Source organism: Salvelinus alpinus, chromosome 31 (genome assembly GCF_045679555.1).
Source record: "Salvelinus alpinus chromosome 31, SLU_Salpinus.1, whole genome shotgun sequence".
Lineage (NCBI taxonomy): Eukaryota > Metazoa > Chordata > Actinopteri > Salmoniformes > Salmonidae > Salvelinus > Salvelinus alpinus.
The window spans coordinates 6,586,238-6,611,549 of NC_092116.1; the positions used below are offsets into that span (position 1 = coordinate 6,586,238).

A 25,312-nucleotide genomic window follows, 5' to 3' on the forward strand; every position below is an offset into this window, starting at 1 on the left:
TGTCAGGTGCTATCCTGGCTAATCTAACCAGACCGATGGATGTTACTTCCTTGTTTGATCGATTCAGTCGAGCTTACAATCCATCCAGTGTTTGGTCTAGAGACAGGTGAACGGATACACAGTGGCAGGTTCATCTTTCATTTCTGTGATCGGATTGAATCAATTCAAAAGCAATTTAAAAACAGATCAATGTCAATTTCATAAAACGTTGTCGGCTACAACAGAGCGCAGGCCTTAGGTAATAAACACATAGCCGAAAGTGGTATCAAGGGTCACAAAAACACTTAGAGTACATCGAAAATACAGTACGGCCTGATTTTAACAGAACTGGTTGAGGTTGGTAAACGGGGCAGGCAATTCTCACTTCTAGAAATGAAATCACATGCTACCGAATGTGCTTCACTACACTGCTGTGTTCACCACAGGATCAGCCCATGTCTAATAGGTCAGAATGTGCATTGTGCATTGTAGTAGGGGATCGCAATGCACATACTTTAGGCCAAAACAATATGTTGTTCGAGAGTTGTCAAGGAGCCCCAGCAAACACACACACACATCTCGATCTGAAGTAGACATCACTGTTTTCAAGACGTATGTTACTGCAGTTTGCCCAGTGACAGTAGGTCACAGATACTGTTGCATTCTGGTCCATGCTGGTCCTTGAGGAAATAACTGACCCCCCTCTCAGCGAAGTTGGTGGCACCTTTAGGGGTCCTGAGAGAGTGGATCTGGGGGTCTGTGAGGTACGTCAGCCCCTTCCCATTGGCGGTCACCCACCCTGGGGAAAGAAATAGGAAATAGAGAAAGGAAAAAACAAAAAAAACATTTTGTGACATATAGAAAATGTAATGTAAAATGCTGAATTATAAGATTCAACAAATGAACGTTATAGTCACCTGAGACATAGACAGACACACGCACACTGCACAAGCACACGCACGCACGTACACGCGCGCACCTTGTAGGTCGACAACAACCTCTTGGCATCCAGAGAACTGGTAGGTGAAATGTCCGAAAGCGATTCCATATTCTGACGCCTTGAACCGCTTGTCCACTTTAGTAGTGTTGTTGGTGAGCTTCACAAAGTCCCCCAGCATGTAGGGCTCCACTGTCACACAGTCCACCACCTCATCCCCCTCCAAGATCTGAAACACAACAACCAGCTGTCTAAACAGGAGGAAGGTTCACTTCTTCCCGAAGATGTGTAAACATGACATTTTACAATACGTTCTGGTAATTCAGTAGATAATCTTATCCAGAGCGACTTACAGTCAATGCACTCAACTCAGGCAGATAAAACAACCACGTATCACAGTCATAGCAAGTAAAAACAGTCCTTCATAAAAAGCAGCTATATCAGAAAATAAAAATCCCATCTTTCAATATGACCATGGTGAAGTTAGTTTCTTTCTTATGATTGGTTTATTTCTTATTAGGGTAAAGCACACTCACTGTGTACGAAATGTGCTCTATTTAATTTGATTTGGTGAAGTGTGGCTTTGGCACAACAGGTCCCAATGTTAATTAAAAAAGCTAATCAAATGATTAAAAATATTAGTTGTGTGTGTGTGTGTGGGTGGTGGTGTCTGGGAAAAGTATGGCAATATTTCATTTTGAACTGTGTTATTAAAATGTCAATCACTTCATTGCATAATACATTAGGAAGCTAAGCCACGGAGTACTAGCCTGGGCCCAGAACTGTTTGTGCTGTATAGCCAACGCCTATGGAGTTGCTCAAACAGATCTGGGCCCAGGCTATCAGAGCACTTACAAATCACCCATGAATCAATGATTAGTGGGATGTTCGTTAATGCCTTTACCAGTAGCACTTCTGAAGGGATGAAGAAGATCTGAGCGGTCACTTTCTCCTTGTAGAGTCTCTTGTTAAACTCTGTCACGTAGTACTGGGCCGTCATCTGCCTCTCCACATCACTCAGGTGGAACTGAATGCCCTTAGGTTCTAGGTACTCCTTCCCCACATAACTGAAGGGGGAAATGAAAACATGGAGAACATGTTCACGTTAGGCCCAATCCGAACTTGAGACGGGCACACAATGTTTACTTTTGCAAAACATAAAATCATGCATTGATGTTGATGGGAGATTGTGCGAAAATGTGAGTATCTCTGAAGTTAGGATTCAGACGTTTCCGTGTTTCAAAGCTGAATTCAATTCAATCTTGATTCATCCCTACTGACCTACTCAGCCTCTCCTCTTGGTGTAGAAACTGTACCCATAATGCTATTCTCTGCTGGCCTTGCTTCCCTATTGGCTCTCCGATGTACACATAGGTCTCTCTGGACGTCCACAGTCCAGAGGCCCTGGAGTACTTCAGAAGGAGAGCACCTGGAGAAAAGAACACGTTTTTTTTTAGAGGTTATTACTACGCAAAATACAATTTTACCATGTAATATAAATAACTTGTCATTTCTGTTTTGTAAACTTCAGTGCAACCGGTGTCAAGTTCACTATGAACCACTGTGTATGCTGGAAATAGTGTATATGTTCAGAACCGAGTCATTTCCATCACAGTTTAAGGATAGTCAAGTACAAATTCAAGAAATTGAGCATCTTATGTAACATAATCTTAATGTTAAATAACCTCTATCTGAAGTGGCCGTTGGTGCATTAAACCCTTTGAAAGCATTGAACTGTATGTAAACATTACGTTTGTATATTTCATCTTATTAGTACTTAATAATTATTTAAAGTACTTCAAGTTGCCTTTTACCTTGAAAAACACAAAACAACCATGACTTTACATTTTCTATAACACTACGAGGCAATAGGAACTCACTGTAGGCACTTTTCTGTTTCCCAAGCTTGAATTTCATGTCACTCTGCAGTCTCTTTAACATACAGCCATGACACATCCCAGCCAGGAGGGCGATGTAGTCCTCCTCTGTCAAAACGTACTGGTTCTCAGGCACTAGACCACCCATGATGCCGTGCTTCAGACAGGTATAGCATGAGGAGTTTGGGTGAGAGGGAATCTGCTTCTCTTCAGCACAGGGTTCAGTGTTGTTGGCTATGTGTCCTATCTCTTTCTCCACCATCTCATAGGAGCTGTCTATCTCTGTAGAGAGACACTGCTCCGGGATGAGGCCCTCAGATCCTAGTTGTGGAGGTCTTCTGTGATAGGCTGCAGCACTGTTAGGCCCAAAGGGGTGAGGGGATCCAGTGTCTTCCTCCGTTTCTGCTTCCTGATCCACATTGAAGTTTGGAACTATCTGCGTGGCGGCGGGACCTCGGTGTTCATTTACAGCTGCTGGGGCTGCAGAACGTATTTGCGGTACTGCAGCTGCCTCACGGGATGTGTCAGATAGGGATAGTTTCTGCCATGATGACTGGGAGCCGAGGCTGTCGCCAATGGAGCTAAAGGAGGAAGTCCTCGACTTGTCTTGGTACCCTGGATGCATCACTACCCCGTCTCCTGTAGGTCTCACAGACACTGACGCACCACCTCGGTGACACTCCTCCTCGGTCTCCACAGTCTCTATTAGACTCTGTTCGTCAATCATTTCAAACTGCTCAACATCACTTCCGGTGTGGGTGGATGATGAGGAAGTGACCCGGGTGGAAGAGTTGGATCCTGCCTGAGCACTGAGACTTGCTCTGATATCTCTTTTCCTGGTCTTACTTTTAGATTCTGACCCGTTTTCCAACCCATCTTCACTAACCTCGGTGAGACAGTTTGGATCGCACAGATACTCCATGTTTATCTTATCCGGAACACTGCCATCTTTGTTGCCACTATAGCTGAGGGGAGACCCAGTGCTGTTCAAAGACACTTTTTCAAATGAGGACCCAAAGCTGCTACTGAGTGATTTGAGAGACATTTTATTATAACTATTGCTTAGTAGCTCTTCAGTGCTACCCAGAGTTGTACAGAGCTCCTGTTCCTGCAGTAACCTTGGAGCTAAACAAGAGGCATTGGGTGCTTTGTCTCTGTGTAACTCTTCTTTATGTGTGGCTTTTTGGGGCTTGTGGTTCTCAGTGGCACACTCAGTGTTAGGGGCCGTTGCCGTGGTCCCCAGTGCTGTTATACAGAGTCCAGCCTGGTGGCCTTCATGTTTCCTCCTACAGCTTGCCTCAGAGGCCTCACACACTGAGGCGTGGTACTGCCTGAACCTCCCCATCACCTGGGAGAAACCATCCAGAGTGAACCGCACTGCTCGCTCTTCCACCACGTCTCTATAGCTATCTGGGATGAACGACCCCTTGTCTGAGTTCAAGAATGGATTGACCCGCAATAGAAGCTTCACTTGGGTTATCAGACTCATAACTCCAGTGCAAAGGGCATCTCTCTGTTGGCTGTCTGCATGGCAGTACGCATAGAACTTCTCCAAAGCCTCCCGGCATACCAATCTGGCCTGGTCCACTGTCTTCTGAGGGGTGCCCAGCCACTTGTGACTGACAGTCAGAGAGTAGGCTGCCTTGAGGAATGTGTGGAGCTCCTGTTTGCTGGTGACCATGTCCCCCCCTGTTTTGGTAAGTAGGCCGATCTCAAAGGCTTCCTTGGCCTGGAGGAGGAAGGAGTGTTTGTCCGGGGGGGGGCATTCTACTGAGAAACTGTAGGACAACAGACAGGTGCCCTGGGTGACCTGGAGAAAGAAAGAGAATGACATAGCATATTATCTACTATTATGTTAATAGGCAGTTGTGCCACAGTGCTCACCTAGCAGTAAGCTCCAGCCTCTCTAGAAGACTTCACTCTTATCCACCACAACCGCCCCCCCCCCCAAGACAAACACAAAATAGAGAAAGAGAGGACTCACCACATTGGTTAACACGTACAGCGAGGCATACTGGCTGTACACCACCGCCATTTTAGCTGCCTCCGCTGCTGAGAGGAGACGGTGGGCATCGTTCTCAAGGAAACACTACTCCAGACATAAAAGGCATACACTGAGGTCATGTAGCGGTCGGAGACGTTAGAAAAGCGTCATAAATCACACAACATACGCAGGCGTCAATGTGCATCTTTAGAACACGAGTGATTTCATTGGTTAAGACGGAGTGCTCACCAAGTCAATGCCCGGATTGGTCTTAAATGCATGGAAGTCTCCATCACTCATAGACACCAATATGTTGGCCAGAATCCCAAGGGACGTTCCAATGCCCTACGAATCAAAACGCATACTAAGTTGAAACGCATACTAAACACATACTAAACCTTCATAAAGTAGTTATAACACCACTAGAGGAAAATATGAGCAGTTCACAGATTTGTCGTGTGATTTAGTATTCAGTTATTCATTGGGGTGCACGAATGTTTTGGCTCCACCTTTTTATCGGGTTGAGGAAGAGCGTAATAGCCGACCAGGGAGGTCCAGATCAGCTCAGCAGCCTCCAGCCACAGTCCTGAGACGAAACATACAATTCAGAGATGGGAAAAAAGGATGCGTAGACATAATGCTATACATCCCCTCTCGCTCTTTCTTCCCTTACCCAGTTTCTGCAGAACCTGTCCACGCACTTGCACACTGACCGCCTGGATAAGAGTCCTATCACTGTCAGACTGATATATCCAGCAACCTGCAGATTTCAAACACGCATGTTAACACAGACCCTCATGGGGAACATTAAACGGTAAGAGAGTTGCATTTTCTAAGCCTACCTGTCGCTCCACTAGTGTTGATGAGACTGCTCAGTATGTACTCTGCCTTCTGGAGTTTACCTGTGGGTGAGACAACAAGCATGACAAATGATACAAAGCATCATACTTAAAGGAAAATTCCACCCCAAAACAATTTTTGGGGTATTTGTTTCATTAGTCCATTGTTGGCATACTCGCAACATGTTTTGCTTGTCAGCAATCAAGTTTTCAAGATATGTAACTTTCAAAATACAGAAATCAGCCCCGTATGATGCATTTTGCATCATATGATGCTGTGTTTTGCCATCTCTGTATTTTGAAAGTTACATATCTTGAAAACGTGATTGCTGACAAGCAAAATATTTTGGGACTATGTCAACAATGGACTAATAAACAAATACCAAAATATACTTTGGGGAATTATACTTAAAGGTTAAGGAGCTTTATCTTGATAGTATGGTAAATAAAATAAAAACAGATAACTAGTATTCCAATACACAGCATGGAGACACCACATGATAAAGAGCTGGACTCTAATATATTCAGTAAACAACAAATAACCAATCTGTGAGAAATATAGTCTGAAGTCGCACTCACCGTCATTGAGATAGACCCTGGCCTGTCGTATGATCAGCTGGGGGGCGATGGGGGTTCCTGGGTAGTGTCTGTGGAGGAGCTTGGTGATCTTCAGCAGCCGGCTGGACTCATCTGTCCAATACAGGAACCGATCCATCAGGAAGACCACACTTGCCGCCCACTGGGGTTCCCTGGCCAAGATGGACGCCTTCAGCAGAGCCTGACACATCAAAATGAAGTTTAAAACACTTCGAAGACAGTCTTTTTGTGATAAATGGCTATGTTTTTTTTTTATGGCATTCATAGTCAAAATAATATTTTTTTAATATATAAATTAAACACAGTTCTAAAAATATATCTTAGCCTGCGTCCCACATGTCACCCTAGTCTACCATTGACACATTTAGAAAACACATGCCTTCATCAGGGAGTGCTTTGTTTGATTTTGCTTTAATATGAGTGGTAGCCATGTAGGGTCATATTACCAGTAGCTGTGGTAGATGCAGACTAATGAAGTCCTTCAAGTTGACTTTGTCCTGGGAAGTGACTGACTGCTTGTACTGCCACTTCTCTGGTACAAAGGGCCACCTCATCGCCACTGCCTCCTGCAGGAGCATGCTCAGTTCAACTGACAGGGACTCTGGAAATTAGGGGACAGAATATGGTGAAGCTAAAAACAATACAGAAAAGTAAAAAAGAAAAAAAAAGTCTACTTAAATATCATGCTTTGAGAATACCTAAAAGCTACTCTAAAGTTAAAATGGGCCTATTTCAGATCTATGGGTTCATTATACAGGAAGTGATAAGGTAATTCACAATAAATTATTATTATTTTTAACCCACTTTTACGTGATTACGATCTTGTCTCATCACCGCAACGGGATCGGGAGAGGCGAAGGTTCGAGTCATGCGTCCTCCGAAACATGACCCGCCAAGCCGCGCTGCTTGACACCCGCTCACATAATCCGGAAGCCAGCTGCACCAATGTTGTTGTTTATTTATACAAAATTAACAATTTACATCCCTACATCAAACATGTCTAACGAACCAAAACACAGGTATAAACAAGAAAATACTAAATACAATCCAAAAAGGACATTAAAGCTTGTTGGTGAAACCTAGCCAATTTAGCGGGTAATCTTCCAGGAATATAATTACATTTCAATAAAAACGGAAGACCTCCCAATTTATTAAATACATTGTTTGGAATTAAATACCAAATTGATTCTGTATTGTCAACACATCTTCTCAACCAATTGATCTTGAAAGTGTTATTTATGTCAACAAAATGCAATACTTCCAGACCTCCTTCAGAAATTTTATTTGAGAGGAATTACTTGTTTAGTTTGTGAGACCTATTTTTACAGATGAAGTCAAGAAAGGTCTTGTTGATCTCTTTACAGGTCGAGGGATTTACAAATAAAGATAATGAGGGGCCTGTGTTTCAGACATAAGGAAGTGGATGGCTGCAAACCTTCTACTTTTAAACTCGGACAAAACAGAGATGCTTGTTCTAGGTCCCAAGAAACAAAGAGATCTTCTGTTGAATCTGACAATCTTGATGGTTGTACAGTCGTCTCATATAAAACCGTTACTCTGGACCCTGATCTCTCTTTTGACGAACATATCAAGACTGTTTCAAGGACAGCTTTTTTCCATCTACGTAACATTGCAAAAATCAGAAACTTTCTGTCCTAAAATGATGCAGAAAAATGTATCCATGCTTTTGTTACTTCTAGGTTAGACGACTGCAATGCTCTACTTTCCGGCTACCTGGATAAAGCACTAAATAAACTTCAGTTAGTGCTAAATACGGCTGCTAGAATCCTGACTAGAACCCAAAAATGTGATCATATTACTCCAGTGCTAGCCTCCCTACACTGGCTTCCTGTTAAGGCAAGGGTTGATTTCAATGTTTTACTGCTAACCTACAAAGCATTACATGGGCTTGCTCCTACCTATCTTTCTGATTTGGTCCTGGCTACATACATACAAGTACGCTACGGTCACAAGACGCAGGCCTCCTAATTGTCCGTAGAATTTCTAAGCAAACAGCTGGAGGCAGGGCTTTCTCCTATAGAGCTCCATTTTTATGGAATGGTCTGCCTACCCATGTGAGAGACGCAGACTCGGTCTCAACCTTTAAGTCTTTATTGAAGACTCATCTCTTCAGTAGGTCATATGATTAAGTGTAGTCTGGCCCAGGAGTGTGAAGGTGAACGGAAAGGCTCTGGAGCAACGAACCGCCCTTGCTGTCTCTGCCTGGCCGGTTCCTGTCACGTTCCTGACCTATTTTTATGTTATTTTGATTATGTTTAGTTGGTCAGGGCGTGAGTTGGGGTGGGCATTGTATGTTGTGTGTGTTTGGTTAGTCTATGGGTGTTGTATGTGTATGGGATAGTGTTTGTTAGGTTGTCTAGTTATGTCTATGGCTGCCTAGATTGGGTCTCAATCAGAGACAGCTGTCATTCATTTGTCTCTGATTGGGAGCCATATTTAAGGTAGCCATAGGCAGTAGGCTTTTGTGGGTGTTTGTTTCCTGTGTCAGTGTTTGGACCACACAGGACTGTTTTGAGGTATGTCACGTTTGTTGTTTTGTAGTTTGTAGTGTTTTCTTGTTATTTACATTAAACATGTACAATTACCAATCCGCATCTTGGTCCGATCCATGCTCCTCCTCGTCTGAGGAGGAGAACGACTTTGACAGCCATTACAGAAACACCCACCACAACAGGACCAAGCGGATTGAGGAAGGAGGGCAAGAACTAAAGCAATGGAGAGAAGAGGAATGGAGTTGGGAGCAAATTTTCAATGGAGAAGGACCCTGGGCTAAGGTGGGAGAGAATCGCCGCTCTCGGGAGGAGAAGGAGGCAGCCACAGCCCAGGAGCGCTGGTATGAGGAGGCAGCACGTATGAGAGGCTGGAAGCCCGAGAGGCTCACCCAAAAATTTCTTGGGGGGGGGGGGGGGCTAAAGGGGAGTGTGGCGAAGCCGGGTAGGATACCTGAGCCAACTCCCCGGGCTTGCCGTGGAGTGAGAGGGCGTCGTACTGGTCAGACACCGTGTTATGCGGTAAAGCGCACGGTGTCCCCAGTACGCGTGCTTAGCCCAGTGCGGGCTATTCCACCTTGCCGCACTGGGAGGGCTAGGTTGGGCATCGAGCCGGATGCCATGAAGCCGGCCCAACGTATCTGGCCTCCAGTACGTCTCCTCGGGCCGGCGTACATGGCACCAGCCTTACAGGTGGTGTCCCCGGTTCGCCTGCATAGCCCAGTGCGGGCTATTCCACCTCGCCGCACTGGCAGGGCTACGGGGACCATTCAACCTGGTAAGGTTGGGGAGGCTCGGTGCTCAAGAGCACGTGTCCTCCTTCACGGTCCGGTATATCCGGCGCCACCTTCCCACCCCAGCTCAGTACCATCAGTGCCTACACCACGCACCAGGCTTCCAGTGCATCTCCAGAGCCCTGTTCCTCCTCCACGCACTCTCCCTATGGTGCGTGTCTCCAGCCCAGTGCCTCCAGTTCCGGCACCACGCACCAAGCCTCCTGTGCGTCTCCAGAGCCCGGTACGCACTGTTCCTTCTCCCCGCACTCGCCCTAAGGTGCGTGCCCTCAGCCCGGTACCTCCAGTTCCGGTACCACGCACCAGGCCTAGAGTGCGCCACGAGAGTCCAGTGTGCCCTGTTGTTGTTCCCCGCACTAGCCTGAAGGTGCGTGTCCTTAGCCCGGTACCTCCAGTTCCGGTACCACGCACCAGGCCTACAGTGCGTCTCAGCCGGCCAGAGTCTGCCGTCTGCCCAGCGGCGCCTGAACTGCCCGTCTGCCCAGCGGCGCCTGAACTGCCCGTCTGCCCAGCGGCGCCTGAACTGCCCGTCTGCCCAGCGGCGCCTGAACTGCCCGTCTGCCCAGCGGCGCCTGAACTGCCCGTCTGCCCAACGCCGTCTGAACTGTCCGTCTGCCATGAGCCTGCAAAGCCGCCCGTCTGCCATGAGCCTGCAAAGCCGCCCGTCTGCCATGAGCCGCTAGAGCCGTCCGCCAGACAGGAGCCGCTAGAGCCTTCCGCCAGACCGGATCAGCCAGAGCCTTCCGCCAGACCGGATCAGCCAGAGCCTTCCGCCAGACCGGATCAGCCAGAGCCTTCCGCCAGACCGGATCAGCCAGAGCCTTCCGCCAGACCGGATCAGCCAGAGCCTTCCGCCAGACCGGATCAGCCAGAGCCTTCCGCCAGATCTGACCAGCCAGAGCCGTCAGCCAGCCATGACCAGCCAGAGCCGTCAGCCAGCCATGACCAGCCAGAGCCGTCAGCCAGCCATGACCAGCCAGAGCCGTCAGCCAGCCAGGATCCGCCAGCCAGCCAGGATCCGCCAGCCAGTCCGGAGCTGCCGTCCCTCAGCCCGGAGCTGCCGTCCCTCAGCCCGGAGCTGCCGTCCCTCATCCCGGTGCTGCCCCTTATCCCGGTGCTGCCCCTTATCCCGATGCTGCCCCTTCAGTTAGGTGGGTTTAGTTGGAGGGTGGTCATTGGGTGGGGGATACGGAAGCGGGGAGTGACTATGGTGGTGTGGGGACAGCGTCCAGAGCCGGAGCCACCACCGTGGACAGATGCCCACCCAGACCCTCCCCTAGACTTTTGGTGGTGCGTTCGGAGTACGCACCTTGAGGGGGGGGTTATGTCACGTTCCTGACCTATTTTTATGTTATTTTGATTATGTTTAGTTGGTCAGGGCGTGAGTTGGGGTGGGCATTGTATGTTGTGTGTGTTTGGTTAGTCTATGGGTGTTGTATGTGTATGGGATAGTGTTTGTTAGGTTGTCTAGTTATGTCTATGGCTGCCTAGATTGGGTCTCAATCAGAGACAGCTGTCATTCATTTGTCTCTGATTGGGAGCCATATTTAAGGTAGCCATAGGCAGTAGGCTTTTGTTGGTGTTTGTTTCCTGTGTCAGTGTTTGGACCACACAGGACTGTTTTGAGGTATGTCACGTTTGTTGTTTTGTAGTTTGTAGTGTTTTCTTGTTATTTACATTAAACATGTACAATTACCAATCCGCATCTTGGTCCGATCCATGCTCCTCCTCGTCTGAGGAGGAGAACGACTTTGACAGCCATTACAGTTCCCCTCTCTCCACTGGGATTCTCTGCCTCTAACCCTATTACAGGGGCTGAGTCACTGGCTTACTGGTGCTCTTCCATGCCGTCCCTAGGAGGGGTGCGTCACTTGAGTGGGTTGAGTCACTGACATGATCTTCCTGTCTGGGTTGGCGCCCCCCCTTGGGTTGTGCCGTGGCGGAGATGTTTGTGGGCTATACTCGGCCTTGTCTCAGGATGGTAAGTTGGTGGTTGAAGATATCCCTCTAGTGGTGTGGGGGCTGTGCTTTGGCAAAGTGGGTGGGGTTAAATCCTGCCTGTTTGACCCTGTCCGGGGGCATCATCGGATGGGGCCACAGTGTCTCCTGACCCCTCCTGTCTCAGCCTCCAGTATTTATGCTGCAGTAGTTTATGTGTCGGGGGGCATGGGTCAGTCTGTTATATCTGGAGTACTTCTCCTGTCTTATCCGGTGTCCTGTGTGAATTTAAGTATGCTCTCGCTAATTCTCTCTCTCTCGGAGGACCTGAGCCCTAGGACCATGCCTCAGGACTACCTGGCATGATGACTCCTTGCTGTCCCCAGGCCACCTGGCCGTGCTGCTGCTCCAGTTTCAACTGTTCTGCCTGCGGCTATGGAACCCTGACCTGTTCACCGGACGTGCTACCTGTCCCAGACCTGCTGTTTTCAACTCTCTAGAGACAGCAGGAGCGGTAGAGATACTCTTAATGATCGGCTATGAAAAGCCAACTGACATTTACTCCTGAGGTGCTGACTTGTTGCACCCTCGACAACTACTGTGATTACTATTATTTGACCATGCTGGTCATTTATGAACATTTGAACATCTTGGCCATGTTCTGTTATAATCTCCACCCAGCACAGCCAGAAGAGGACTGGCCACCCCTCATAGCCTGGTTCCTCTCTAGGTTTCTTCCTAGATTTTGGCCTTTCTAGGGAGTTTTTCCTAGCCACCGTGCTTCTACACCTGCATTGCTTGCCGTTTGGGGTTTTAGGCTGGGTTTCTGTACAGCACTTTGAGATATCAGCTGATGTAAGAAGGGCTATATAAATAAATGTGATTTGGGTACACAAAGCGAGACAGCCCCTCTGCCTTGGACAGAAGCACTCTTCCAAGTATAGATTGTCCGTGATCTAACTGAAATGGTCCACCCACACAGACAACGTTGTGAAGAAGGCGCAACGAAAGGTCACCGAAAACACTCCCAAACTATTACAAATTCACAATCGAGAGCGTCCTGTCGGGCTGTATCAAAGCCTGGTACGGCAACTGCACTGCCCTCAACCGCAAGGCTCCCCAGAGGGTAGTGCAGTCTGCACAACGCATCACCGGGGGCAAACTACCTGCCCTCCAGGACACCTACAGCACCCGATGTCACAGGAAGGCCAAAAAGATCATCAAGGACAACAACCTCTCGAGCCACTGCCTGTTCACCTCGCTATCATCCAGAAGGCGAGGTCAGTACAGGCGCATCAAAGCTGGGACCGAGAGACTGAAAACAGCTTCTATCTCAAGGCCATCAGACTGTTAAAACAGCCATCACTAACATTGAGTGGCTGCTGCCAACATACTGACTCAAATCTCTAGCCACTTTAATAATTAATCATTGGATGTAATAAATGTATCATTAGTCACTTTAAACAATGCCGCTTTATATAATGATTACATACCCTACATTACTCATCTCATATGTATATACTGTACTCTATACCATCTACTGCAATATGTACATATAAATATATGGATGAACGATGGCCGTGCGGCATATTGCCTATTCCGCACGGCCATCGTTCATCCATATATTTATATGTACATATTCTTATTCATTCCTTTACACTTGTGTGTATAAGGTAGTGTTGTGAAATTGTTAGATTAGTTGTTAGATATTACTGCACTGTCGGAACTAGAAGCACAAGCATTTCGCTACACTCGCATTAACATCTGCTAACCATGTGTATGTGACCAATAACATTTGTTCCCTTTGTAGACAATTATTAAATATATTATTTTAAATATACATAATATTATTTTTTTTAGGAGAGAAATTCATACATTGATTGACAAAATGGTTTTTGGGATAAATGTATTCCAAAATATTTAACATAGTCCTTTTACAGCAATATTTTATATTTCTTTATCATCAGAGTTATATAAACATAATATTTCACATTTAGAAACATTCAGTTTTAATCCAGATGCAACAGAGAATGCCGTGATAGCATTAAGAGTAGTATTGTCAGCCAGTTGGGAAATTTGGATTTCTCTGTTAAAAATGGTTAAGCCATGCAGGTTTGCATTATTCAAAATATCTAGAGATAGAAGTTCCACTACCAAAATGAATAAAAAGGGTGAAATTGGGCATCCCTGTCGTACACTTGTGTTGATACTGTATCTTTTTTTTAAATCACAGAACTATTTATATATTTGTAAAACATGTGAATGACTTTGATAAAAATGTTCACCAAAACCAATACGTTTCAGAGACGGAAAGAGAAATTCATGTTCAACAGCTTTACAAAAGTCCAAAAATAAAACAGCATTTGAGTCAATTGCATCTGAATAATCTAAAAGGTTCAGGGCTAAATGAATGTTGGAATTTATGTGACGGCCCTTCATAAATCCTGTTTGAGTCTCATTTATAAAAATGGGATCTATTGCTTTCTTTAATCATTTGGCATAAACCAGAGCAATCAATTTGTAATCAATATTTAATAAAGTAATTGGTCTCAAATTGTCAATGAGAGAAGTGTCTTTACCAGGCTTTGGAATCAGTGAAATAAGGTCCTGTTTCATAGTGGAGACCATTTCACCATTTTCAATGCAATTTTGAAACATATTAAAAATAGGGTTTTCTAGTAACTTCCAAAACTGCCTGTAGAATTCAACTGACAGGCCATCAGTGCCAGGTGATTTACCTTTTTTTCATTGAATTCAGAGCCTCTCCAATTTCTTCGATTGACACAGGTGAATCGCAAAACTGAGTGCAAATCATCTTCAAATACAGGGACATAATTCTGAATGTGGCAAACGTAGCTTTCACAACCATCTTCCTGAAATTGTGAGTTGTAAAGGTATTCATAAAAGGAATTGATAAATGTTGATCATTTAAATAACTGGTGTTTCTTTCCCCCTCTTCAATCCATTTAGCTCTTGGTCTGACAAAGGCACCCTTTGCCAAACCTGTGTACAGCTGTTCTAATCGTAAAGATTTAAATAGAGTCTTCTTCTTGAGATAGATCATCTTTCTTTAGACTGGCTCAAATTCGCTCATCAAATCTTTTTCTCTAAGGTTCTTCAGGTGCTTCAGCTCTTTGGCACGTTTAATGGCTACAACTCTGACTTCATAGTTGAAGAATTCAAATCACATTTGATTGGTCACATACACATATTCAGCAGATGTTATTGCGGGTGTAGCGAAACGCTTGTGTTCCTAGCTCCAACAGTGCAGTAGTATCTAACAATTCACAACAATGCACAAATCTAAAAGTAAAATAATGGAATTAAGAGATATATATATATATATATATTACACACACACACACAGTTGTGGCCAAAAGTTTTGAGAATGACACAAATATTAATTTCCACAAAGTTTGCTGCTTCAGTGTCTTTAGATATATTTGATACATGAAGTTGATGCAAAGAGTCAATATTTGCAGTGTTGACCCTTCTTTTTCAAGACCTCTGCAATCCGCCCTGGCATGTTGTCAATTAATTTCTGGGCCACATCCTGACTGATGGCAGCCCATTCTTGCATAATCAATGCTTGGAGTTTGTCAGAATTTGTGGGTTTTTGTTTGTCCACCCGCCTCTTGAGGATTGACCACAAGCTCTCAATGGGATTAAGGTCTGGGGAGTTTCCTGGCCATGGACCCAAAATATCGATGTTTTGTTCCCCGAGCCACTTAGTTATCACGTTTGCCTTATGGAAAGGTGCTCCATCATGCTGGAAAAGGCATTGTTCGTCACCAAACTGTTCCTGGATGGTTGGGAGAAGTTGCTCTCGGAGGATGTGTTGGTACCATTCTTTATTCATGGCTGTGTTTAGGCAAAATTGTGTGTGAGCCCACTCCCTTGGCGGAGAAACAACCCCACATATGAATGGTCTCAGGATGCTTTACTGTTGGCATGACACAGGACTGATGGTAGCGCTCACCTTGTCTTCTCCGGACAAGCTTTTTCCCAGATGCCCCAAACAATCGGAAAGGGGATTCAGAGAAAATGACTTTACCCCTGTCCTCAGCAGTCCAATCCCTGTACCTTTTGCAGAATATCAGTCTGTCCCTGATATTTTTCCTGGAGAGAAGTGGCTTCTTTGCTGCCCTTCTTGACACCAGGCCATCCTCCAAAAGACTTCGCCTCACTGTGCGTGCAGATGCACTCGCCTGCCTGCTGCCATTCCTGAGCAAGCTCTGTACTGGTGGTGCCCCGATCCCGCAGCTGAATCAACTTTAGGAGACGGTCCTGGCGCTTGCTGGACTTTCTTGGGCGCCCTGAAGCCTTCTTCACAACAATTGAACTGCTCTCCTTGAAGTTCTTGATGATCCGATAAATGGTTGATTTAGGTGCAATCTTACTGGCAGCAATATCCTTGCCTGTGAAGCCCTTTTTGTGCAAAGCAATGATGACGGCATGTGTTTCCTTGCAGGTAACCATGCTTGACAGAGGAAGAACAATGATTCCAAGCACCACCCTCCTTTTGAAGCTTCCAGTCTGTTATTCGAACTCAATCAGCATGACAGAGTGCTCTCCAGCCTTGTCCTCGTCAACACTAACACCTGTGTTAACGAGAGAATCACTGACATGATGTCAGCTGGTCCTTTTGTGGCAGGGCTGAAATGGAGTGGAAATGTTTTTGGGGGATTCAGTTCATTTGCATGGCAAAGAGGAACTTTGCATTTAATTGCAATTAATCTGATCACTCTTCATAACATTCTGGAGTATATGCAAATTGCCATCATACAAACTGAGGCAGCAGACTTCGTGAAAATTAATATTTGTGTCATTCTCAAAACCTTTTGCCACGACTGTACACACATACATACACCCATTCAAAAGTTTGGGGTCACTTAGAAATGTCCTTGTTTTCCATGAAAACATACATGAAATGAGTTGCAAAATGAATAGGAAAGACAGTCAAGACATTTACAAGGTTATAAATAATGATTTTTAATTGAAATAATAAATTGTGTCCTTCAAAACAGCCTTGCAGACCTTTGGCATTCTAGTTGTCAATTTGTTGAGGTAATCTGAAGAGATTTCACCCCATGCTTCCTGAAGCATCTCCTACAAGTTGGATTGGCTTGATGGGCACTTCTTACGTACCATACGGTCAAGCTGCTCCCACAACAGCTCAATAGGGTTGAGATCCGGTGACTGTGCTGGCCATTCCATTATAGACAGTATACCAGCTGACTGCTTCTTCCCTAAATAGTTATTGCATATAGTTTGGAGCTGTGCTTTGGGTCATTGTCTTGTTGAAGGAGGAAATTGGCTCCAATTAAGCGCCGTCCACATGGTATGGCATGGCGTTGCAAAATGGAGTGATAGCCTTCCTTCTTCAAGATCCCTTTTACCTTGTACAAATCTCCCACTTTACCACCACCAAAGCACCCCCAGACCATCACACTGCCTCCACCATGCTTGACAGATGGAGTCAAGCACTCCTCCAGCATCTTTACATTTTTTCTGTGTCTCACAAATGTTCTTCGTGATCCGTACACCTCAAACTTAGATTTGTCTATCCATAACACTTCTTCCAATCTTCCTCTGTCCAGTGTCTGTGTTCTTTTCCCATCTTAATATTTTCTTTTTATTGGCCAGTCTGAGATATGGCTTTTTCTTTGCAACTCTGCCTAGAAGGCCAGCATCCCGGAGTCGCCTCTTCACTGTTGACGTTGAGACTGGTGTTTTGCGGGTACTATTTAATGAAGCTGCCAGTTGAGGACTTGTGAGGCGTCTATTTCTCAAACTAGACACACTAATGTACTTGTCCTCTTGCTCAGTTGTGCACCGGGGCCTCCCACTCCTCTTTCTATTCTGGTTAGAGCCAGTTTGCGCTGTTCTGTGAAGGGAGTAGTACACAGCGTTGTACCAGATCTTCAATTTCTTGGTAATTTCTCATATGGAATAGCCTTCATTTCTCAGAACAAGAATAGACTGACGAGTTTCAGAAGAAAGTCTTTGTTTCTGGCCTTTTTGAGCCTGTAATTGAACCCACAAATGCTGATGCTCCAGATACTCAACTAGTCTAAAGGCGGACAATTTTATTGCTTCCTTAATCAGCTCAGCAGTTTTCAGCTGTGCTAACAGAATTGCAAAAGGGTTTTATAATGATCAATTTGCCTTTTAAAATTATAAACTTGTATTTCTGATCAATTTGATGTTATTTTAATGGCAATTTTTTTCCCTTTTCTTTCAAAAACAAGGACATTTCCAAGTAACTCCAAACTTTTGAAAGGTAGTATATTATATATTTATATATCAAATCAAAGTTTATTTGTCACGTGCACCGAATACAACAGGTGTAGTAGACCTTACAGTGAAATGCTTACTTACAGGCTCTAACCAATAGTGCAAAAAAGGTATTAGGTGAACAATAGGTAAGTAAAGAAATAAAAACAACAGTAAAAAGACAGTGAAAAACAGTAGCGAGGCTATATACAGTAGCGAGGCTATAAAAGTAGCGAGGCTACATACAGACACCGGTTAGTTAGGCTGATTGAGGTAGTATGTACATGTAGATATGGATGAACAGAGAGTAGCAGTAGCGTAAAAGAGGGGTTGGCGGATGGTGGGTGGCGGGACACAATGCAGATAGCCCGGTTAGCCAATGTGTGGGAGCACTGGTTGGTCGGGCCAATTCAGGTAGTATGTACATATATGTATAGTTAAAGTGACTATGTATATATGATAAACAGAGAGTAGCAGCAGCGTAAAAGAGGGGTTGGGGGGGACACACAATGCAAATATATATGTGAGATAAGTAAAGCAGTATGTAAACATTATTATTGACTAGTGTTCTATTATTAAAATGACCAGTGATTCCATGTCTATGTATATAGGGCAGCAGCAGAGGTGTAATGTACTTAGGTAGTACTTAAGTATTTTTACTTAAGTCGTTTTTTGGGGTATTTATATTTTTGCCAACTTTTACTTTTACTTCACTGCATTCCTTAAGAACATAATGTACTTTTTACTCCATACATTTTTCCTGACACCCAAAAGTACTAGGAAAATAGTCCAATTCACACACTTATCAAGAGAACATCCCTGGTCATCCCTACTGCTTCTGATCTGGCGGACTCACTAAACACAAATGCTTCATTTGTAAATTATGTCTGAGTGTTGGAGCGTGCCCCTGGCTATCTGTAAAAAAATTAAAAACAATTACAAAAAAATAACATTTGGTGCAGCTGTTTTGCTTAATATAAGGAATTTTAAATGATTTATACTTAAGTATATTTTAGCAATTCCATTTACTTTTGATTCTTAAGTATATTTAAAACCAGATACTTTTACTCAAGTAGTATTTTACTGGGTGACTTTCACTGAAGTAGGACAATTGAGTACTTTTTCCACCACTGGGCAGCAGCCTCTAAGATGCAGGGTTGAGTAATCGGGTGGTAGCCGGCTAGTGATGGCCTTGAGATAGAAGCTGTTTTTCAGTCTCTCGGTCCCAGCTTTGATGCACCTGTACTGACCTCGCCTTCTGGATGATAGCGGGGTGAACATGCCGTGGCTCGGGTGATGGGTGATGTCCTTGATTACAGTGGGGAGAACAAGTATTTGATACACTGCCGATTTTGCAGGTTTTCCTACTTACAAAGCATGTAGAGGTCTGTAATTTTTATCATAGGTACACTTCAACTGTGAGAGACGGAATCTAAAACAAAAATCCAGAAAATCACATTGTATGATTTTTAAGTAATTCATTTGCATTTTATTGCATGACATAAGTATTTGATCACCTACCAACCAGTAAGAATTCCGGCTCTCACAGACCTGTTAGTTTTTCTTTAAGAAGCCCTCCTGTTCTCCACTCATTACCTGTATTAACTGCACCTGTTTGAACTCGTTACCTGTATAAAAGACACCTGTCCACACACTCAATCAAACAGACTCCAACCTCTCCACAATGGCCAAGACCAGAGAGCTGTGTAAGGACATCAAGGATAAAATTGTAGACCTGCACAAGGCTGGGATGGGCTACAGGACAATAGGCAAGCAGCTTGGTGAGAAGGCAACAACTGTTGGCGCAATTATTAGAAAATAGAAGAAAATAGAAGAAGTTCAAGATGATGGTCAATCACCCTCGGTCTGGGGCTCCATGCAAGATCTCACCTCGTGGGGCATCAATGATCATGAGGAAGGTGAGGGATCAGCCCAGAACTACACGGCAGGACCTGGTCAATGACCTGAAGAGAGCTGGGACCACAGTCTCAAAGAAAACCATTAGTAACACACTACGCCGTCATGGATTAAAATCCTGCAGCGCACACAAGGTCCCCCTGCTCAAGCAGGCGCATGTCCAGGCCCGTCTGAAGTTTGCCAATGACCATCTGGATGATCCAGAGGAGGAATGGGAGAAGGTCATGTGGTCTGATGATTCAAAAATAGAGCTTTTTGGTCTAAAATCCACTCGCCGTGTTTGGAGGAAGAAGAAGGATGAGTACAACCCCAAGAACACCATCCCAACCGTGAAGCATGGAGGTGGAAACATCATTCTTTGGGGATGCTTTTCTGCAAAGGGGACAGGACGACTGCACCGTATTGAGGGGAGGATGGATGGGGCCATGTATTGCGAGATCTTAGCCAACAACCTCCTTCCCTCAGTAAGAGCATTGATGATGGGTCGTGGCTGGGTCTTCCAGCATGACAACGACCCGAAACACACAGTCAGGGCAACTAAGGAGTGGCTCCGTAAGAAGTATCTCAAGGTCCTGGAGTGGCCTAGCCAGTCTCCAGACCTGAACCCAATAGAAAATCTTTGGAGGGAGCTGAAAGTCCGTATTGCCCAGCGACAGCCCCGAAACCTGAAGGATCTGGAGAAGGTCTGTATGGAGGAGTGGGCCAAAATCCCTGCTGCAGTGTGTGCAAACCTGGTCAAGAACTACAGGAAACGTATGATCTCTGTAATTGCAAACAAAGGATTCTGTACCAAATATTAAGTTCTGCTTTTCTGATGTATCAAATACTTATGTCATGCAATAAAATGCTAATTAATTACTTAAAAATCATACAATGTGATTTTCGGGATTTTTGTTTTAGATTCCGTCTCTCACAGTTGAAGTGTACCTATGATAACAATTACAGACCTCTACATGCTTTGTAAGTAGGAAAATCTGCAAAATCAGCAGTGTATCAAATACTTGTTCTCCCCACTGTATATTTTTGGCCTTCCTGTGTGCTGTAAGTGTTCTGGAGGGCAGGCAGTGCACCCTCGGTGATGCGTTCGGCAGACCGCACGACCCTCTCGAGAGCGCTGCGGTTGCAGACGGTGCAGTTGCCATACCAAGCGGTGATACAGCCCAACAGGACGCTCTCAATGGTGCATCTGTAAACGTTTGTGAGGTTCTTAGGGGCCAAGCAAAATGTCTTCAGCCTCCTGAGGATGAAAAGGCGCAATTGAAGTGGGTCTAGGGTGTCAGGCTGTTGCGCCTTCTTCACCACAATGTCTGTGTGGGTGGACCATTTCAGATTGTCAGTGATGTGTATGCCAAGGAACTTGGAAGCTTTCCACCTTCTCCACTGCAGTCCCGTCGATGTGGATAGGGGCGTGCTCCGTCTGCTGTTTCCTGAAGTCCACGATCAGCTCCTTCATTTTGTTGACGTTGAGGGAGAGGTTATTTTCCTGGCACCACTCCGCCAGGGCCCTCACCTCCTCCCTGTAGGCTGTTGGTAATCAGGCCTACTACTGTTGTGTAGTCTGCAAACGTAATAATTGAGTTGGAGGTGTGCGTGGCCACGCAGTCATGGACAGGGATTACAAGAGGGGGCTGAGCACGCACTCTTGTGGGGCTCCTGTGTTGAGGATCAACGAGGTGGAGGTGTTGTTTTCTACCTTCACCACCTGGGGGCGGCCCGTCAGCAAGTCCAGGACCCAGTTGCACAGGGCAGAGTTCAGACCCAGGGTCCCAAGCTTAATGATGAGCTTGGAGGGTACTATGGTGTTGAAGGCTGAGCTATAGTCAATGAACAGCATTCTGACGTAGGTATTCCTCTTGTCCAGATGGGATAGGGCAGTGTGCAGTCTGATGGCAATTGCACCGTCTGTGGATCTATTGGAGCGGTAAGCAAATTGAAGTGGGTCTAGGGTGTCAGGTAAGGTAGAGGTGATATGATCCTTAACTAGCCTCTCAAAACAGTTCATGATGAAAGAAGTAAGTGCTACGGGGTGATAGTCATTTAGTTAAGTTACCTTGAGTACAGGAACAATGGTGGACATCTTGAAGCAAGTAGGGACAGCAGACTGGGATAGAGAGAGATTGGATATGTCTGTAAACACTCCAGCCAGCTGGTCTGCGCATGCTCTGAGGAAGCTACTAGGGATGCCGTCTGGGTCATCAGCCTTACGAGGGTTAACACGCTTACTCAAGTCAGCCATGGAGAACGAGAGCCCACAGTCCTTGGGAGCTGGCAGCTTCGGTGGCACTGTGTTATCCTCAATATGGACGAAAGTGTTTAGCTTGTCCGGGAGTGAGATGTCAGTGTCTACGACGTGGATGGTTTTCCCTTTGTAATCCGTGATTGTCTGTAGACCCTGCCACATACGTCTTGTGTCTGAGTCGTTGAATAGCGACTCCACTTTGTCTCTGTACTGACGCTTTTGCTTGTTTAATTGCCTTATGGAGGGAATAACTACACTGTTTGTATTCAACCATATTCCCAGTCACCTTGCCATGGTTAAATGCGGTGGTTTGTGCTTTCAGTTTTGCGCGAATGCTGCCATCTAACCACGGTTTCTGGTTCCCATCTACTTCCATTACCCAAGTATTTTCTTGCAAAAATATCTTTGGCTAACGATTTGATGTTTCCAATGAAAATAGGATCTTTAAGTAGTGTGTTGTTTAATTTCCAATATCCTTGAATAGCTTTAGATTTTTATCAGTTTGTAATTCCAGGGAAATCAAATGACCAGAAAAGGGAGCCAAATGATGATCTACATCCATAAAATTGTAACAAAAAGGGGGAAAATTAGGAATAAATCTATTCTAGATTTTTGTGACATAGTTTTGTTGATCCAGGTATAACCCTTTGCACCCGGATTGAAATAATGCCAGGCATCATCAACAGAGAGATCCTTGCATAATGTTCTGATGATATTGCTAGTTTGAGAGCTTTGCTGATCGTTTTCCACCTAGAATGAGTCAGTCATCAGGTGTTTCGTTAAAATCCCCTAAGAGATTTAGAGTCTCTGAATATTTGTTGTGTAAATCCTGTAATTTTCTGGCAAGTTGGGGAAAAAAGGGTCTTATTTGGAGCACCTTCGAGTTATGTCCATACACATTACAGATAAAGAAAATAGCATTGTCCTCCTGAGTGGTGCAGCGGTCTAAGACACGTCACTATGGATCCGGGTTCGATCCCAGGCTGTGTTACAGCCCGCCATGACCGGGAGACCCATGAGGCGGTGCACAATTGGCCCAGCGTCGTCCGGGTTAGGGGAGGGTTTGGCCGGCCGGTACTTCCTTGTCCCATCGCGCTCTAGCGACTCCTTGTGGCGGGCCGGGCGCCTGCAAGCTGACTTAGGTCACCAGCTGGATGGTGTTTCCTCTGACACAATGGTACGGACGGCTTCCAGGTTAAGCGAGCAGTGTGTCAAGAAGCAGTACAGCTTGGCAGGGTCGTGTTTCGGAGGACGCATGGCTATCGATCATCACAAGTCCATAGTGTAGTTGTAGCAATGGGACAATACTGTAACTACCAATTGGATATCATGAAATTGGGGACAAAAATGCGTAAAGGTACAAAACAAATGACCCATCGTGAAAATTTAGATTCTAGAATGTCGCCTTTAAACTTGTGGATAAGCGTCAAAACACCAGCAGAATGGTTTGATCCATGACTGAGATAGGCCTATCTCCCTATTGTGACTGAAAAAAAAGACAATATTTCACACAAATGAGTTTCCTGAAGATGGACAAAATCTGCATTACTGCGTTTACAATATAAAAACAAGGCTTTCCTTTTTGTAAGATCTCTCAAACCCCTAGCATTCACTCGATATTGAGTGAGTTGAAAACACACTCCTGTATGAAAATGTGAACAATAAAACAAACAGTAAACCTTGAGGGTTACTCCGACAGAAAACTACGCTCAGGTGAGGTAGCGGTGGTTCCAGCTACACCAACGTGTCGGAGGAAAAACTGATCAACTGAAGAGAGAAGTCAGCCTGCAGGCGCCCCGCCCGCCACAAGTCGCTAGAGCGAAATGAGCCAAGTAAAGTCCCCCCGGCCAAATCCTCCCCTAACCCGGACAACGCTGGGCCAATTGTGCGCCGCCCTATGGGACTACCAGTCACAGCCATTAGTCTAACCCCAGGCTGTAGTGACGTTGCAACACTGCGATGCAGTGCCTTAGACCGCTGCGCAACTCAGGAGGCAAATTAAGTTATTTTATTTGTATTTAATCATATTCTACTCTAGATTTAAACACCCGACAACACATTATGGCCCCGCAAAGCTTCAAACTTTGTCCCAGCCATAATTGTATAACTAGGCAAAGAGCACCCTCTGCTGGAGTACCTCTGTATCTTTGGAAGTTGAGCTTGGCTTCCTCTGTGGGCTCCACTACCACCAGACCTGCTGCAGACACAGCCCTGTGACACTCCTCTAGCATGGCTCCCACCTCCTGGCTGTCCATGGTGCCTTTTAGTAACCTCTCTTCAGTCCTCTGGAATGTATACAATGAATCGATGTGTAAACAAGAGAATATCAGTGTATGAAAATAAACAGGTGCCCATGTCCCAGGGCCCCCCTCCACAACCTGTGAGAAGCTGAGTGTGTTGCAGTTTCCACTGAAGGAAACAACACGCTTATTTATCTTAGCCAATGGTCTGGTATGAGACAAAAATAAACGGTTATTGACACAGAATAGACTACCTATATTTTTCTATCACAGTCTGTTGTATAGTAAGCTATAGACAGAAATGCAGATAGTTGTAGGCTTCAGTAGGGTAAGTAATACAGTACTTATGATAAGGATAATATGACGTGTCCACTAAATGACTGGTTAGCTGGTTAGCTGATCAACTATACCCGGACAGTGACTGTTGGTAAAGCATGCAGTCAACCAGAGAAAGTCAATAGTAAGCGTGAAAGTAACATGTATCGGCTTCCATTTGCCCCATCTTATAAATGACTTATGGCAGAGAAAAATAGAAGTTAAGTGACATCCGTATATTTTTGCTGATCATATAGTGTTATTATACAAAAGATACGATGTGACATTTCCATAAAGTTAAAACCTACCTCTGACACCGTCGGCTTCTAACTTCCTGGTTGGGCAGAACTTTGGAGGATGGGCATTTGTGAGTACTGCAATTTCATTGGTTTAAATTCTGAATTTAAGATCGATTGACATCACGTGGGAATCTCTAGTTTAAAAACACGGGCATTGCGAGTCTCTCTCTCTGTGACTTGAGCCACCAGTGTCTTTATTGATAATAATGAATAGCGTACTGTTGTAAAATCGATTGATTAACAAGACAACATAAAACATTCTGAATCAGGAGGCTGCTCAATTCTTGGACAACAACATGCCACGAATGTTCTCCGTAGTCTCGCAATGTCAGAATGTTTAGAGGATATGTAGCCTAGATGTTTTGCATGTTGAACACTGATATGTCAAACAGACACAGTGTGCCTGTGTGTTAGGCCTATATTAACCTAAATTCTTCCTGAAAAAGCGGTACAATGTAACCAATGTCTACATCTACCTATCAATTGTGAAAGACTATTCAAACAGATTGCCTAAGAACAAAATTACCAGGCCTAATAGCCTATATGCCCCAAATGTATAAATAAATACCGT

At 45.0% G+C, this 25,312-nt stretch overlaps 1 protein-coding gene across 2 annotated transcripts; it reads right to left on the bottom strand.

The window, feature by feature from the left end:
* Positions 1-124: 124 nt before the first annotated feature.
* Positions 125-24,798, bottom strand: alpk1 (alpha-kinase 1). Of its 2 annotated transcripts, none has more exons than XM_071378334.1 (14): positions 24,751-24,798; positions 24,025-24,172; positions 6,660-6,814; positions 6,196-6,394; positions 5,620-5,679; positions 5,451-5,537; positions 5,287-5,363; positions 5,027-5,122; positions 4,778-4,882; positions 2,797-4,603; positions 2,198-2,345; positions 1,821-1,983; positions 959-1,145; positions 125-778 (listed from the first exon to the last, which is right to left on the bottom strand). In XM_071378334.1, exons 2-14 carry the CDS (start codon positions 24,140-24,142, stop codon positions 597-599), a joined length of 3,384 nt encoding a protein of 1,127 aa, XP_071234435.1. In that variant the 5' UTR covers positions 24,143-24,172; positions 24,751-24,798; the 3' UTR covers positions 125-596. The 2 variants fall into 2 exon arrangements, with proteins under 2 accessions (XP_071234435.1, XP_071234436.1); XM_071378335.1 differs by having other exon boundaries at positions 642-778; positions 897-1,145.
* Positions 24,799-25,312: the final 514 nt, after the last annotated feature.